The sequence below is a fragment of the Rhinichthys klamathensis genome, unplaced genomic scaffold (genome assembly GCF_029890125.1).
Source record: "Rhinichthys klamathensis goyatoka isolate OS25496 unplaced genomic scaffold, OSU_Roscu_1.1 h1tg000109l_1, whole genome shotgun sequence".
Lineage (NCBI taxonomy): Eukaryota > Metazoa > Chordata > Actinopteri > Cypriniformes > Leuciscidae > Rhinichthys > Rhinichthys klamathensis.
The window spans coordinates 5,021,526-5,039,138 of NW_026606647.1; the positions used below are offsets into that span (position 1 = coordinate 5,021,526).

Genomic DNA, 17,613 nt, shown 5'->3' on the forward strand with positions numbered 1-17,613 from the left:
TCAGCACCAGTATGCTACTCTCAGAGGATCTCAAATTAATATTATAACAGCAGAACAATTTTTAGAGTGATTTTTTTTTTTTTTTTTTCTTTGCCAGTTATCATCTTGCAAGCTGAGTCCAACTCTCTAAAAAATAAAGGTTCTTCATTGCCATGTATGTTTCCATGAAGAACCCTTAACATTAACCCTTAACCTTTCCATTGCACAAAAGGTTCTTTATCAGTGGAAAAAGGTTCTTTAGATTGTTAGAATTTTTTAAGAACTGTTTACTGAAAGGTTTTTGGGTAATCCCAAAATGTATTTTCTATGGTTTTGCTGTGAAAAACACCTTTTGGAACCTGGGGCCAAACCTTGGGCAAAAAAATCCAAAAGTTTAATAACCCATAGCTTACTCTCTCAGTTGGTTCTTGCTAAAGTTCCATCCACTTTGAAGTATCACTTTCTGACCAGCAGTTTTGACAAGCGTCTCTTAGATGTTTGACTTCTGGAGTGCTTCTTGAGATTTTTACAAATCAGTGAAGCCCATTACTCATTACGAAGCACTCTGAGCGTTGTGCTTCAGTTCACTTTGATGACGCTTTGCTAGATCCAATCTTAGACTGTATTGAGTTCACAAAATTGGACCTTTTATGCCATTGATATAGTCCTGGATGGTGATTTTTAGAAGGTGGAAAAGTAGGGGATTTATTTTGGGTATATGTCTCCAAGCCACATCTATCTATCCCACGTTGCCCACCTTACAAGACCCAACAGGAAAAGATTCCAGAATCCAGTAGCGGACGGGAGGGGGTTAGGAAGCGGGGGGATTTCAAGCTCCATGCTCTTTAAATCACCTATGAGCTGTTGTTACACGCTCCCTGTCTTGCTCCCTGTTTGCCTTTTTTTTTCTTTTTTTTTGACGGATTGTAAAAACTGACGGCCCCCTTCATAAAGCGAGAGATGTATTGATGGGCTCATGGAACCTGGGGCTGGGCCAGGGGTTGAGTCCAGCTCACACGAGGCCATGAGGGGCTATTACTCCCACAGGTGCAGGGAGCTGAGCTGCTGACCCTGGCCTCACCTGTCTGCCTGTTTGAAGATGAGGAGCTGGGGGAGGACAGGGGCACTTCCCTTAACAAAGAGAAAAAAATTGAGCCCCTGGGGCAAAGTCTGGTGTTAAGAGCGATTTGCCCTTACTTGCAGGCAGGCAGGCAGAGAGCTGCTCTGGTTTCACACTTGGGGATTGAGCATGTGTGAGTGAGAGAGTGGGAATGCGTGGGATTAGATGTGCAAGATGGCTGCATTCAGGCTTGTTACTGTGGCTGCCGCCTGTGGGTGATGTCGTGTGCGCGCGCAGTGCCAAGGCAGCTGTATGGCACTGTGCCTTTCGCTGGAGCTCTGCCCACATCGCTAATATGCAACTGCAGGCACGTCAGGCGACGGCTTTATGAGTCTTTGATTTACCTAATAGACTCAATTCAATTACAGCAATCCAGGGCGTGCGGGGCTCCCTCTCTTATCAGCCCGTATGACAGCCGTAGACTTGGCTCTTAGTCGCCGTTTCATTTTTTTTGAATGGTGGAAAATTGATGTGTAAACAGCCTGAGTAATTATTTTTTAAGTACTTACTTTTTAGGCTTTTTAAGGGCCTTCAAAATTAGTCTTTGAGACATGGCAACTGAAGTGTGGATGTCTTTTTCCCACTATCAGAGCATTACTCTCACTTTTTATGGGGTGATAGGACATTATTTGAAAGAGGAGGGAGGGGAGAGCAGGACAAAAATAGTCTGGGCTCAAACTTGCAACCCTGCAGCAGTACTAGTCTACAGGCATGTGAAAGTAATCGCGGTTGAAGTTATTTTTTATTTAATTTTTGGAATCCATTACTTTTTTGTTTTGTTTTTTTGGTATCCATTACTTAATTAGACATAATTTAATTATTATTGTCAATCCAGCCCTAATTGGAGGTTACATCTTCTCCACAGTTTCACCTCCTGCAAGGATTATACAGAAGTTAAACCAGATCAGTGTTATGCAGGTCCTTAAGAAACGCTGTTACGTTCAGTTTCCCCCTCATCACCTTTGCATCATTTTGTCTCTCTCATGAAAGGATGACATGGAAACCAGTTTAAGTGCTCAATGAAAACCGCTTCTCTGTTTCCTCCTAGCGTTGTGATGTACTGTTGCTGCCCCTGAGCTCTGTATACACAGGATTTAACTGTGTTTGCATGAGGCGTTAGGTCACCACAGAAGCTGGTGTACCACCTCTTTACAGTGTCTTTCACTCTCACTCTCCTTGCCCTCTATCTAATCATTCCCTTGACTGTATGTTCTTGCCTTTTATTGGATTATCTAGAGCTGGGAATATGAAACATTGCGCATATGGTGCAACTCAGGTGTGAACTGTTGATCCTGTGAGTGTTATCATCTGTTCGTGATGTTGCCCTGGTAGCTAGATTATAGAGCTTTTCATCAAAAAGCTAAACTAAAGAAATAATCATCTATGAATGTTGAGAATTTTAAGAACCCGTGTTATCTTAGTGTCATTGATATACACAAATCTTGTTAATATTTTGAATTTTATTTAATATTTATATTTTCTGTTTTCATTTTAATTTGAACGTTTTAGTAATTTTTAAAAATGTTTTAGTTTATTTATCTTTTTTAAATGTCAAAAAAGGTCTATATTGTTTTTATTATGTTTTAGTTTTTAGTTTTAGTTTATTTAGTTTTAGTTATTTTAGCACTTCAACTTAGACTAAACAAAAATGAGAAATGTTGCCTTTGCAGCTAGCTAAAGTTTTTTTTATATATCTTTATATTTTATTTTGTCAAGTAATGATTTTTTTTAATGGTTTAAGTTTTAGTTAACAATAATAACCCTTTTAAGAATGTGAAAATAGGCATTTGTTTGGTCCCCATTAACCTGGTGAATTTATTGATTTATTTTACAAATTTTTTGACATATAAGAGGTCATTGTATTATAAAAAATATCCTGTACATTACAGAAATCAAAACTTCCTTGTTAGTCCAAAAACAGCTTTTACTGAAACCAAGCTCAGAAAATTACTCGTTTCAGATTTTGTTACATTATTACGTCAGAGTGCAACGAAAGACCGCCTCTGCAGAAGAAGAACGCCTACTTCTACATCATTGCCTCTTTAGCCCTGACCACCGATTCGCGTATGTCATGTAGTAGTAAATATGAAACGGATGCAAACACAGGATTACTCCAGCAGCATAACAATAGAGATGCCTCTGAGGATAACAAGACATTTTGAAGTGCCAAGTTGTGAAAGAATTAATTTGCAATCCACCCCCCCCCCCCCCCCCCCCCCCCCCCCCCAAACGAGTTGCTTTGCCCCCCCCACCTCCCTCCCATCCCCCCTTAAAAATATTATAACTTTAACTTTATTTGCCATATCCGAGACTTATAAAGCATTTACAGCATGCATAGGCCTGTCATGATAACAAATTTTTCTGGACGATAAATTGTCCAAGAAATATTGTCGTTCTGAGACCATTTACATCTAAAATAATGATAATGGCATAATAATGCAGGTACACCTTTTCAAAGATCAATCAACTTTTATTTCTAAGACTATTTAACACTGAAAATGGAAAACATTTTAAATATCCACAATAAATGAACAAAACAACCAAAAACAATAAAAGCAATGGACTCTCAGTCTCTGTTAACAAAAAATGCACTTGAATAAATACCAAAAACAATAAATAAAATGGATGTAAACAAAACCCGACCCTACCCTATGATACATTATTTGTTGTTAAAGCATTAACACACAAACCACTGTTAATGTAACATAAAAGCAAGCAGGCTACTGCGTGCATGGTCTGGCATGACTGAATGCGCGTAAAGTGCGCTCCCTTAATTATTCCTAAAAAGCTGACAGTTCATCGCGATCTCACACATCTCTGTTAATATCAATGAAGCTGACTGCACAATGAATCTTTCATAATATCCACACTTTGTTTGTTATAATTAGAGGATTTGCCAGCATACAGAATTCAGCACTAAACAAAAAGTCAGTTTTGAGCGGTGAGGGGAGTCTATCTTGAATGCTTCTGATTGGCCATTGCGTTCAAGAAATCAACACATATGTCTGTGATTGGCTACATCGCTCAACGCTGCAAACATGTTATGAATGGAAACTCTGGCCTGTAAATCGTTTCTATTTTGTTTTAGTTCTTGTTGCTTTTCTGCAACAGATGAATAAAAATCTATTAGTTTTTATGTTTTATTCATAGATATTTCTAGTTTGCGGGAGTCCTGCGAATCGTTCTATTCTCCCGCAACCCGCACACACAGAGTGAGTGCATTATCGCCCGCGCTTGCACTCGGCCATCAAATCTAGTGCCGTGCCACACTCTATTGCGTTGGGAGTGCATGTCTCTAGATCAAGGGCCCGGGCCGGGCATAGTGTCGGGAAATATCGGCCCGCGGGTCGGGTCAAGTTCGAGTTCGGGCTCGGGCTCGGGCAGAGAAACTAAGCTCAAGTTCACTCCTCCTATGCTAAGGAACCGAGAGTTGTCATCCAGTCTCTTTGGTAGAGAGAGAGAGAGAGATAGATAGAGAGGCGGGGAAAACTAACAAGCATGCAAATGGAAATTATCGCGGCCGGAAAAATTATCAAGCTCATTTTTATCGTGTGCGATTAATTGATTCATTGACTCCAGTCGACACCCAAGCGTCTTCAGTCGACACTTAATAATATCTTTATACTCTAGCATCTCCATCTACAGTCGACAACTGGCTTCGAGTTCGCAATCCCTAACTTGTTCCCCTATAACTAACTTGCTGCGCAGCATTAATCGCCGACAGACTTCAGACAATGCCTTTGAATATGCTTTAATCACGGCCGGAGGATATCGAGCAATTCTCAGAGAATCCCACCAGCAAAAGGAATACAACAGTTTTTATAGAATAGGAGCATGGCAAAAATGACATGAAGCAATACATAATTTCCCTACAATTTGATTGATTCTTCATATGCAAACCTAACCTGACTCCGCCAGATGGATTTTGCTCCGCATATCCATCTGGAAACCTTCCGTTGAAGTAGTTTTGGTTAGGGGCGAAAATACTGGTTAGCTGATTGGCCTATGTTGGTGATAGACGGGCCAAATCAACCAATCAGATCAACGAAGCATATGACGTACTAACAGATCGAGCGACGACGAAAACACAACCACAAGCCAGGCTACTCTTGCTGCTGCAGGTAAAGGCTCGTTAGCTCAGCAAATAAGCAACATGTCGGCAAAGGATCGATAGCCACGCTGATGCTAGTTTCATCCGCTGAAGCCGCCATGTTCTTTAGACTGAACTGTCGCGCTTCTCGTTGCGTTACACCTCAACCCGCCTCAAAGCCAACGCTGATTGGACGTTCGTTTGGTGAACTGCTCCCAAATTTTCTTTAACGGAAAGTATCCAGACTGATCTGCGAGTGAAACCTTGAAAGCTCGCGAGATCAGGATGGTCTCACGAGGCTAATGCAAACCCTTCTGTTACTAGGTAGAAGCAAACTGTTTTCTTGATTACTTCATAATCACAAGTTTTGAAACCTAGACATCTGTCTAGTTTCATTTCCCCTATTTGTTATTTATACACTCACACACTCAAAGTCACAAGTTTTTGACCAAAAGGAAACATTTAAGATTCAAAAGCATATGAATGTTGTTCCTGCAAGAAAAAATAAATGTTAGTTATGATTAATTAAAAAATCCATCACAGAAGACTGAGGGTCAAAATCAGGATGGAAAATACTAAATAGCTTATTTCTTCTAAATTAGGATATGTTTTTTATAATTTAAAAAAAAAAAAGTATAATATTATAAGTGGACCTCAGAGAATATTATTAAAAAAATGCAGGACATGATGCCTGCATTAGATATTTAATTTATATTTATTACATTTCACAATTCTTTACATATTGTATTTTAATATAATATTAAATAAATACATTTTAGTTTTTTTAAAGTAAAATAATTGTCATACAGCTATAAGTAACTCCATATAGGACACTTGATGTTCTTTTCCAAGCTGGATTGGGCAAGTGGTGGTCTCTTCAACTGGAAACCATTGAGTCATTCTTGGTGTTGAACCCTGTATTGACCTGATAACTTGTTTTTATTGATTTATGCAAATGATTGTTCGGTTCACTAAAGACATGTCCAGAAACTGATTCAACCAATGAACTTGTATTGAAAATAAAACCGCACGCTTTAGGATGTCACACATCAATTTCTGGAGAACTATATGCACTTGCCTTTCATCTGTGGCCAGCTTCTATGTTTTTCCTCCTCTCACTCCCGCCTCTTCTTTCTCACACGCTCCCACCATATTCCCTGCACCCCGTTGCTCTGATGTGAAAAGCATATTTTTGGCCTGCCCCTCTAGTGACAGAAAGACGATTATGCCTTTCTTTCAGGCTGAGAGGAAACCGCTCCCATCTCTAAAACAGCTGGAGCGAGCCCCCCTTCCCCCCGAAGCTGGCTTGTAGCCCCAGTCTTCCCATGCAAGCCGATAATGGGCCGCCCACTCCCACCAACGTATCCCCGTCACCCCACCCAAGTGCTCTCAGAGGTCCTGCTCTCCACATATAAATCTCTCAACACTCGTCATCCCAGTGAAGGAAGTATTTTCCCACTTCTCTCTTTTACCGTCACCCTACCTCTGAACCTGGGGAAGCGGAAGTTAAATGAGTGGGAAATGGGCCGTCGATCTTGCATTTCCATTTCACCATTCGTCCCATCACAAAAAGGACCTCTGGGGTTGGCAGGATCAAGTCCCGTTGTTAGTCGTTCAGCTGCTAGGCTGTTCTCAAAGCCTCTGCACACCACACTATACATCTATCTGTCAGATAGTATGTTATGAGGTAATAGGAAAACCATACATTTCCTTCCTCGCTGAGGAAAAACAGAGCACTTGTTGCAATGCCTCACCTTCTGGACCAGTCACGATGACACTGCATGACATAGTGCTGCTCCTTTATCATGTCTTTTCTCAATGAATAGTTAAAAGAACGGATTTACTGAAGCTATAATTTTTGTCCCCGGCATCACTTTAATATATTCTGCAAACTACGGCAACAAAGTGTGTTTTTCTCTTTTAAATCCAGTGTCCTAATGTTCAACCCTTAACCTAGAGCACAACATCCATCAGAAAATATGTTGTCCAACCTAATGATCCATTAAATCAGGACCTGATGAAAGGCCTCTAGATTTCTGCACACACATTAGCCAGTTAATATGGCTGTAATATTCAGACAGATCGGGTTCCACATAAGTGGAGTTAAAGAGATAGTTCACCCGAAATTAAAATAATTTACTCTCCCTCAGTATACAGGTTGTTTACTGTATAACAAACAACTGAACAACCAAAATACAGGTTTTCCAAACCTGTATGACTTTCTTTCTTCTTTGGAACACAAAATTTGATATTTTTATTGTTTTTGGCTTTATAATGAAAGTCACTGGGGTCCAAAACAACATTGGTCTAAACTGCATGGACAAAAAACACGTCTTTTGTGTTCCAAAGAAGAAAAGTGAACTATCCCTTTTAGATGCCCATCAGTGCTGCAAGGAATTAGGGGTGGGATGGAAACGCACTGTGACCACCTGCAGTTGTGAGTGCAGGGTCAAAGTTGGAACTTTATGCTGACTGACATGCAGTTATGAGATTGTTCTTTCCAGCGAGGGTAACTTTTGGTCTCAAATACTCGTAGAGGGGCGGCCATCTATTGTCCGGTTGACTGTTTTCTGGCTGTTCCACGTCTTGACTTGCCCCTGTCTTACCTGTGCCAAAGCCCTGTAATTAAATGCTTATTGGAGGCCAGGCTGGAGGGAGGCTGTGAAGGGTAGGTGAGGAGTTCAGCATACACCTGGGTTGACACAAGGCTGTCTGCACAGCCCTTATAAGCAAGAGTCTCTCACGCAGCCTAAGGGGAGAGTGAAGTCAACTCCTATTAGATGCACCATCAGATGTTGTTCAATGTTACTGACTGTTTGGTGTGTTGAAATTAATGCTACAAAAGTTCTTCGTGGTCTGTTGTGTTTCATTTCCTTAAGTCATGCAACGACATCCGCAATACATTTTACTTCAATATAGGGATTGGGAATGATGATTCTTTTTTATGTTATAGACAATCATTTATTTTTTTAGTTTGGAATGACTAGGTGTGTAAATAATGACGGAATTTTCATTTTTGAGAGAACTATCCTTTAATATGTCCAATATCAACCAATTCGGATGAAATTATATTTTACATGTATCTTGCATGTAATGTGATATATTTTCCATTGTAGTCACTGTATCTCATTGTGATAATTAGCATAGGTCTATAGTATATGGCCTAAAATGTAATTCTAATAAGTGGATCTAAAGGTACTGTAGAAAGACCATAAAGATGGGTTTTTCATATTTGGACAGAAGGAATACGTGTAAGATTTGTTTGTCAAGAATGTAATTTTTAGCCAGTCATGTCAATTGAAGTTCTGGGAAATCAGCCTACTAGTGACTTATTAGTTGTCTCTTCACTTTATGCTGTGATGGGGAAAGTGTTTTAACTTCAAGAAATTATGCACTTCATCTAACTGGCTGTTAGATTTCACACACTCAAATAAGCCAGTTATCTGAGGTAAGCTGGAAGCTACCCTTATGTTGAACCCTGAGGTTCTCCACAGCAGAGCTTCGGCAGCAGTTCCTCTCCTCCTTGTGACCATATGTTTTAGAGATAACTTGGAGTGCTGATTTGTGGGACTGCTGTTTTCCATGGTGTTGTGACACCCCAAAATTAACATTCTGTCATCATTTACTCACCTGCACACACCCAAAGTTGTTTTTAACCCTATTGACTTTCACTGCATGTCCAAAACCCCCCCCCCAAAAAAACGGTTCTTCAAAATATATTATTTTGTGCTCTGCAAAGGAAAGTCAGTCATGCAGGTTTGGAACAACATTTCAGGGTGATCTATCAATTTAAGAACCTCTCTGGTTTTCTGTTTGCCGCTTGAGAAGTTTTTTTTCTTGTCACACAGGTTCACACGTGATGTGACATTGATTTTCCGTAGACCGTCTTCAGCAGTTTTGTTTCCGGGAAGGCATGGTGGGAAACGTGAGCTGCTGAAAAGGCTGTTGCCACATTTTAATTTCTTTGCCATTTTCCCCATTAATGGTCGTGCTACTTGATGGCAAATACCGAAGGCCACCATTTATATCAAAAGGGATTGAGTTTCTCTTCAGCTCCATCTCCTTGGCGGTATCCCGTGCCCTGACTCTCGCTTTTTTCCTCGTCCTTCTGTTCTCCACGGCCACACTGTTTCACAGTCTAATTACAGGTCAATTAAGGGCTTTCTCCAGCCTTCTGCCGCTCCGGCCCAGGAGGCTTAGAGGCCCGCAAGAGTGGGAGTGAAAGAGATATCATTTCATGTGGAGATCAGGCGAGAGCCCCTTTCAAAGAAGGGATTGAGGAGGAATCCTGAAAGAGAGAAAGCCACCACACACCTCCTAAAAAAGGAGGCTGCTGGGACAGGGGCCAAAGGATTATGGGAATATTCATGACCAGATAAAGAGAGAAGACCTATGAATGGATGTGTCCAAAAGCTCATCTCTTAGGTAAACAGGGGTCTAAATGGAGTTTGGACCTGTTCTCGGACTCACAGAAGCAGGGGAAGGAGCAGTTCTCTCTCCTGCTTCACATTTCCGAGGCACTGAAAAGACCGGTCTTGTTTTGGCCTTTTCTTAGCCGTCATTCTGCGTTCCTCCGTGTGGAACAAACAGATGGTGACCAGAAATAAATATCTGTTTCTCACAGTCTTTTCAGACACTTTAAGCCCATATACACACAAGTTCACATCATCCTTAGCTGTTCATTCTTCTTTAAAACTTCATTGGCTGTAAACGTACACGTTTTCGATTTGACAGTTTCCACGGACTTGCGGTGTCCCCCTCGCATCACGTCCTCTTGATTCATTCCATGCCCAGTCTTTTAGAGTCTCTATTTGTGTGCTACAAAGTAGTCTTGGTGTATTATAAACAAAACAAGCCACAAATTCAATTAACAAACAAACAAAACCTTTTAGTATTCAACATCGTATAAATACTAGCGATGCACAAAATATCGGGCTGATATATTGAACCATTTATCTGGGCTTTATGTTTTTGTTGTAACAATTTTTTTTTATCTCTATTAGCAGATTTTGTATATCTATCTGCCAATATCTGGATATTTAATTGTTACCACTTATTTCAAGATTTAGATGACTTTTTCCTTTAAGCCCTGTAAGAGTAATCTTTGCTGTAATCTCTTGAGTAGCGCTGTCCCTTTAAGAGCAAAGGAGATGCTGTGCAGGATTGCAGAGCTGTGCATATTTGTAAATAATTTTTTTTTTTTTTTTTTTTTATAATGTTCTGTACTTTTTTATAATGTGATGCGTGATGCCTAAGTTCATTTGTGGTATGACAACTTTTTATTTTATTTTATTATTATTATTTTTTTAATAATATTTTTACATTTGTAATTCATCCATAACACGAAAACAATTATCAGATTATTGGTAAATATCTGTGCATTCATAATAAATGCACATATCTCTATTTTCCAGTGTCATGCAATTAGATCAGGTATCATCAAAACTGTTCAGATTGAATACATTTTATGACAAAAATCTTTTCCTGCTGCTATCCTGCATTCTTCAGAAAAGAACACGGGTGGCTTGAGTTTCATATCCACACCTGCCGTGTCACCAGGCCCTTTCCAAAACGTAATGCCTGTTATATTTTCTAACCTTCACCATTACTCTATGTCCCTAGGCACAAAAAAGATACTCAAAAGTCTAAGTCATGAGATTGCGTATACGTGTTCAGTAGGTGCTGAAGGGTCATGTTTCCATGCTTCAGGATATTTGTGAAAGTTTGTGTGTTTGTATGTGTGAGCACGTGTGCGGTTTTGTGTGGATCATAGTATTGAATTTCAGACCTTAGAGATGTCAGATGTCCACAAAGGATGTCTTATTTCTTTCATCCTACACCTCTGAGGAGAATGGGGAATCCCCACACCACAAATACACCTAAAACGGCTGCACAAGCCTCGGATGACAGTATTTCGTTACGGCCACAAACTTGTACCCCAGTGTCCACTTTAAAAGCCCAGTTAACCTGATGTCATATGAGACCATAGATTGTTTGTTCCCACACTATTAGGCCACAAATGGTCTTGCATAAATATATAACATGCATAACACTTGCCTCGCTGCCAACTGGTCATTAAACCTCATAAATTACTGATTTGGAAGTCACTTATGAGGTTTTCAACTCTTGAGTTCAATGTATGTGACGCAAGATTTAACAAGCATTAAAGGTTACACTTTATTTGGTAACACTTAATTTTAAGGTGACATAGTTACATGTACTTACTATAGCAATAACAGTAAATTATGCATAATTACAAGTAACTTACCCTAACCCTAATCCAAACCCTAACCGTAACTATAGCAAGTACATGTTGTTAATTCATATTACTCAGTATACATTTGAGTAAGTATACAATGGAACTACGTCACCTTAAAATAGTGTAACCCTTTATTTCAAGGTGTCCTTGTTACAGTGTAATTATACATTTAAGTTTTGAGCAATATTAAATGACAACATAGGGTTAGGATTGGAGATGAAACGGTATGAAGATTTCATATCACGATTATAGTGACCAGAATTATCACGATTATCAATATCACGTTTTTGTTAAATGAGATGAAAATGTTCAAAAAGAACTAATACACGCACTGAAAACATTTAATTTTAAACTAAGTTTATTATTTGAAAATAAATAAACAAAATAAATAAATAAAATTATTAACTCTATGCACTTCTTTTAAGCATAAACATTAAAGCTGCAATATGTACCGATTTTGTGTTCAAAATGTATCAAATGTATATAATGAGCGAGTACATCATGAATCAATTTTCCAAAACGTGTTTTTGTCTTATCTTGAATCACTATGGTACACATAATAAGTGTTTATATTAGGACTATTTTAGACAGTTGGGGTCGAACTGCTGCGGAGTTGCCCAGTACATGAGTGACTCGCAGTTAGACATAAACAGAGAGAAATAGCTCCGGCTACAATGTACAATGTTACTTTTCATGAATGAAAGTCTTTAATATTTATCATTTTTCTTGCATCATCAACCATCTTGGAATTAATCAATTTGTTTATGAAAGAGACTGCATCAAATTAATTTGAATGGATCACACTAAACCTCAAGAAATGTAAAGGTCACATCTTACCTAACAAAAAAAAAGAAAAAAGAAAGAGACAAAAGTCATATTTGGTATATAGGAAATGGAGCTTTTTTTGTATTGTGCTATTCACAACCCCCCCCCCCCCCCCCCCCCACCCCCCCCCCCCCCCCAGGATTAAAGGGTTAGTTCACCCAAAAATGAAAATTATGTCATTTATTGACTCACCCTCATGTCGTTCCAAGCTCGTAAGACCTCCGTTCATCTTCGGAACACAGTTTAAGATATTATAGATTTAGTCCGAGAGCTTTCTGTCCCTCCTTTGGAAATGTATGTACGGTATACTGTCCTTGTCCAGAAAGGAAATAAAGACATCATCAAAGTAGTCCATGTGACATCAGTGGGTTAGTTAGAATGTTTTGAAGCATCGAAAATTCATTTTGGTCCAAAAATAACAAAAAATACGACTTTATTCAGCATTGTATTGTCTTCCAGTTCTGTTGTCAATCCGCGTTCAGTGACGTTGATGACGTAAGACGCTGCTGACGTGTAATCCGGCGCGTCCGTGTATTCGGGTTCAAATAAATATGGCTGGGCAAAAAAATGCAAGTCTTCCTCTGTGTCGAAATCCTTAGACATGTTTGCAAAGATTGTTTTGTTTACAGCGTGCGTCTTCCTCAGACTGTAAACGAAGCTCGGGCGCACCGGATTACACGTCAGCAGCGTCTTACGTCATCAGCGTCACTGAACGCGGATTGACAACAGAACCGGAAGAGAATATAATGCTGAATAAAGTCGTAGTTTTTGTTATTTTTGGACCAAAATGTATTTTCGATGCTTCAAAACATTCTAACTAACCCACTGATGTCACATGGACTACTTTGATGATGTCTTTATTTCCTTTCTGGACAAGGACAGTATACCGTACATACATTTCCAAAGGAGGGACAGAAAACTCTCGGACTAAATCTAAAATATCTTAAACTGTGTTCCGAAGATGAACGGAGGTCTTACGGGCTTGGAACGACATGAGGGTGAGTCATTAATGACATAATTTTCATTTTTGGGTGAACTAACCCTTTAATGTTACATTTTACCACCCACTTTCAATCACTGTAATATGTATGTATATAATACACATGTTTGTTTTCTTTTACCTTTTGGGCTAAATTGTGAGACCTTAACACCTCTTTGTGAGATTTACCCATGCAGGAACCAAAATCCTAAATGAGAATGAAATTAAATTTCATATTTTAAAGGACATTATCTTGCATCATCTTCATTACCTATGCCCCTCTCTTTCGCATAGTTAAAAGTTGTCACCTATACCCACTCCTCCTCCATGACTCCCTGAAGGGGACAGGCTTTGAAGTAGCATGTGGAGGTGAGGAGGTGCAATAGAACACCACCTCTTCATCATCTGCTCCTCAACCGCACGCACCTTTGAGTGCTGAACTGTCAGTGGTCACCATCTGCTGTTTGGGCGACAGAGAATATACCCACAGTGGAACTTGACGCGACTTGATACTTTAACTGCAAGAAAACCTGCAAAACATTCTTATGCATACCACGGGTCCACTTGAAAGTGCGTCTCTGCAATGATGTGGCCAGGTTAGGGTTTTTCCCAGAAGAAGCTTGAACTTGAGAAGATGAGTCAATTTCATTCAGTTCAGCGCATTCATTATTACTATGTGGTTTGCTCACATTTGCATTTCTCTTTACAGAAAAAGTACGTGAAATTCAGGAGAAACTTGAAGCCTTCATTGAAGCTCTTCACAAAGAGAAATAGAGAAGTAGGTGGTTTTTAATTTCTACTGCATGGATAAAGAAAACAGTAGAGCGAAAGTGATAGAAATGGTTTATGATGGCATTTATGATTAAAGGACAAGTTCTGTATTTTACACTTAAAGCCCTGTTTTAAGATCGTTTCTGATGAAATAGAACGGTTAAGATTGAAATTTGGACATGCTGCTGGCCCGAGAATTTTCGGTTTCTGTGGTTGCACCTCCACAATGGTTGCATAGGTGCACTGGAACAATCCTTCATAAAACGCATTTAACTTTAGTTTACAAAGACGTGAAACTCACCGAGTGGTCAGGGGTGTTCACTGATATGCTCTTGGGGTGTGCAAAAAAATCGATTCACATTTGAATCGCGATTCAATCTTTACCGATTCAGAATCGATTCATAGAATTCCAAAAATCGATTCATATATATATTTTTTTTATGGCGTGCACGGGCGGAGTGGCAATCGGGTGAGTCGGGACTTTTACCGGTGGTTTGGTAGTGTTTCGAGGCTGCGAGGGCCGGTCTGATAAATAGTTACATTGCAAGTTCTTGCCGCCCGCTGGTCAAACTGCAGCCTCTCTGCTCAACCCGTAAATAAATGCATCGATCCGCAGATTATGTTTGAGTTCTTAATGGTCTGTAGATCGTTTGCCAAGCGTGTCAGAGGTTACGGGTTCTAAACCGCACTCGTATAGTTTTTTCTCTCTCTCATCAAAACCGAATATGTTCATCACGTTTGTGTGCATTTTATTTTGAGATTTCACCGGAACCACAACGGCGATTTAATTTGTTGTGTTTTTTTTTCTTTTAAATTGTGTCTACTGCAATCAATCACATAGGAAAAAGTAAACTACATTTATATACTGCGAATCGTTTTTTGAATCGAGAATCGTTTTTGAATCGAAAATCGATTTTGAATCGAATCTTGAGACAAAAAATCGGTATCGAATCGTGACATTTTCTGAATCGTGCACCCCTAATATGCTCACACAAAAATCGCTGCGAAAGATGCTTTCCAACAGGTTTCATCATAGTTTTTGTTCAAGTCAATGGAGTTGGACAAAAACTACGATAAAACCTGTTGGAAAGCATCTTTCGCAGCGATTTTTGTGTGATCATTAGTATAAGTAAAAATGTTAAATAAAACAATGGATAATTAAAAAGCACATGGTGTTATATAGTGTTCACCGTAGTATTAAAGTTTATCATTATTATTATTTAAAATGTATTTATGCTTTTTGCTGGATTTCATGATCTGAGAACTAAATCTTAATATTTTGTCTTCTTTCAGGATCATCTTGTTTCTGGACAGTCATGCCCTTACAGAAGAAAATGCACTGATTAAATACAACATCTTTTTTCCTTTCGCCCTTAATCAATAACTTTCTTCCCAGCTTCTTGTCTTCTCTGTTTTTAACGTATCTATCCACACACACACACACACACACACACACAGACACACAGACTTCCCCCTTGGCAACAGTGAAAGTAAGTGAAGTGAGCTGGAGTCCCTTTACATTTGCTGCATATTTATTCACTGTTGGAGAAAAAGCACTTACTTGACTAGAGAATGATACACGTCATGCTTTTTTATTTCTTCCTCCAGTGCTTAAAAGCCACCAATGTGTTCACCAGACATGTTCTCCAGTCAGACAGACATGCACATACATCTTCTCCCATCCCTGCTTCCCAATAAATGACTTTGTCCGGGTCTCTCTTTCCCCTGACTTTCTTTATTATTCAAGGGGATGTTTTTGGAAAATCCAAATGGTAAAATGCATCTGTTATTGATTGGCCTTGCTATGAATAGAGAAAATCTCCAAAAATGTTTTATCACTAACTTTGTTCATCTTTTGGAGCTGTGATTTGACAACATTTTGACAACATCTCTCTTATGACATATTCACAGTTAGGGAGGTCACAGTTAAAATGATACGTGTTAACATCTTACCAATCGACCACCATCTAAATCCTTTGTTATTATTTTGTAGAATCTGATATTAATAGTACAGTAGATCTCATCTGCACCTTGTTATTACCATTTGTTTGTAGTCACACTTAGCTTAGTTTAAAAGTTTATTCAAGAAACGCTATGAGACTCGGTCTTGAAGAGACGAAACATGGAGACATTACAAAACCAGATTACATCATTTGCTCACACAGATGAATGAAAATGCAATGGCATATCCGGTCCGTTACTTTTGCCGTACACACCATTTCCTCTCACTTTGTATTTCTGTCTTTTTCTATAATGTACTTTGAGAGATTCAAATGGTTCTGATTTTCATCAGTCATCTTCAGCTTTAGTGCACTTTTATTCTTTGCTTGCGCATTTTATATCTCGCTCCCTGGAATTTGTGTGGTCTGATTGGGTTTTATATAAAATCCACTTTAATGTCCTGATAATTTTGAGTGTAAGGGACACCACACCATTGTTCATGGTTGCTCAAACATGTAAATGGGTAAATATATATGTACTTGTAAAGTATCCTTAGAGTAAGTTCATTGAAATCATGGATCTCTTGTCACAATGGAAAAATATGAGTGCGGTGCTTGTAACACAAAATCTGTCGGTTGATTTGAGAATGTTTCCACGTTTTTGTTGTAGATTGTAATGTTTGCATGTTGTACCCCAACAGATGTGGTTTATTTATTAAATTGGTGTTTAAAGAAAAGTAATAATAAAAGTGACTTTAAAAGTATGTTAAACAGATCTCCATTTAAGATGATATAGGATGGGCGAATTTTGCTTGCTGTTAAACTTTTTGTCAGGCATCACAGTGTGTGTTTTTTAAACTGGTTAAATTATAACACATTTATTGCACTTTGGGAAATATTTATTGAAAGATCTACAGTTTGGCCGTATATTGGTAGAAGGGAGAAAATATTTTCCACTCGTATTAATTTCTTTGGAATGCCAGAGGAAGATGCTATCGTTATCGTTAAACATTGTTTGCCAAGCCATGTTATTTTTAATTTGCTGCAGGAAATAAAAGACGACTTGGAACCCTCAACTACAAGGAGTCACACAATACCTGGTGCATCAACTTCTTGCAACCCTAACTTTTCAACGTACTGTGGCTTCTTTAGCTGGAATCTACAGTCCGCATTTTCACCTGCGTTATCCGTGGTCTCAACGCTAATTTGCGCTGCTCTTGGTAGATTGCGTTGGTCATTATGTAAATGATTTGACTGCTTCTGTGTTCTTTCATTTGCGCGTCGATCACGTGCAAAACTTGCCCCTCCCATCGGCGCATTTGTGGAATTGCGCCTTCGCGCTAATTTTGCCCCATTTAGTAAATCTGGCCCCAAATGTATACCATGAATGCAATTATCAGTTGCTTTGTACAATGTAAAAAACATACATGTAGCCTACACAATAAGTGCATTGTATTAAATTAATAATTTAAAAGTTAGTACATAGTAGTTATAGACAGACTTTTCATTCGATCTTCCAAATTTTCATCAGACCATTGCTTCAAGTGCATCTTTTTTTTAAAATTTTAACAATAAACTTTGGTAGGGTGTTTGGTTGCCGCTTAATATCTGATGTAAAATGACCAGTTGAGAGCCACTACCCTAGATTAG

At 39.0% G+C, this 17,613-nt stretch overlaps 1 protein-coding gene across 6 annotated transcripts in view; it reads left to right on the forward strand.

Moving 5' to 3' along the window:
* opa1 (OPA1 mitochondrial dynamin like GTPase) overlaps nt 1–16,727 on the forward strand; it is a 42,994-nt gene extending 26,267 nt beyond the window's left edge. For all 6 annotated transcript variants that reach the window (XM_056253999.1, XM_056254000.1, XM_056254002.1 and 3 more), the window contains 2 exons: nt 13,962–14,030; nt 15,317–16,727. In XM_056253999.1, coding sequence (XP_056109974.1) covers nt 13,962–14,026 — 65 coding nt within the window. In that variant the 3' untranslated portion in view covers nt 14,027–14,030; nt 15,317–16,727. The remainder of the gene's footprint in view (nt 1–13,961; nt 14,031–15,316) is intronic.
* The last annotated feature ends 886 nt before the right edge of the window (nt 16,728–17,613 follow it).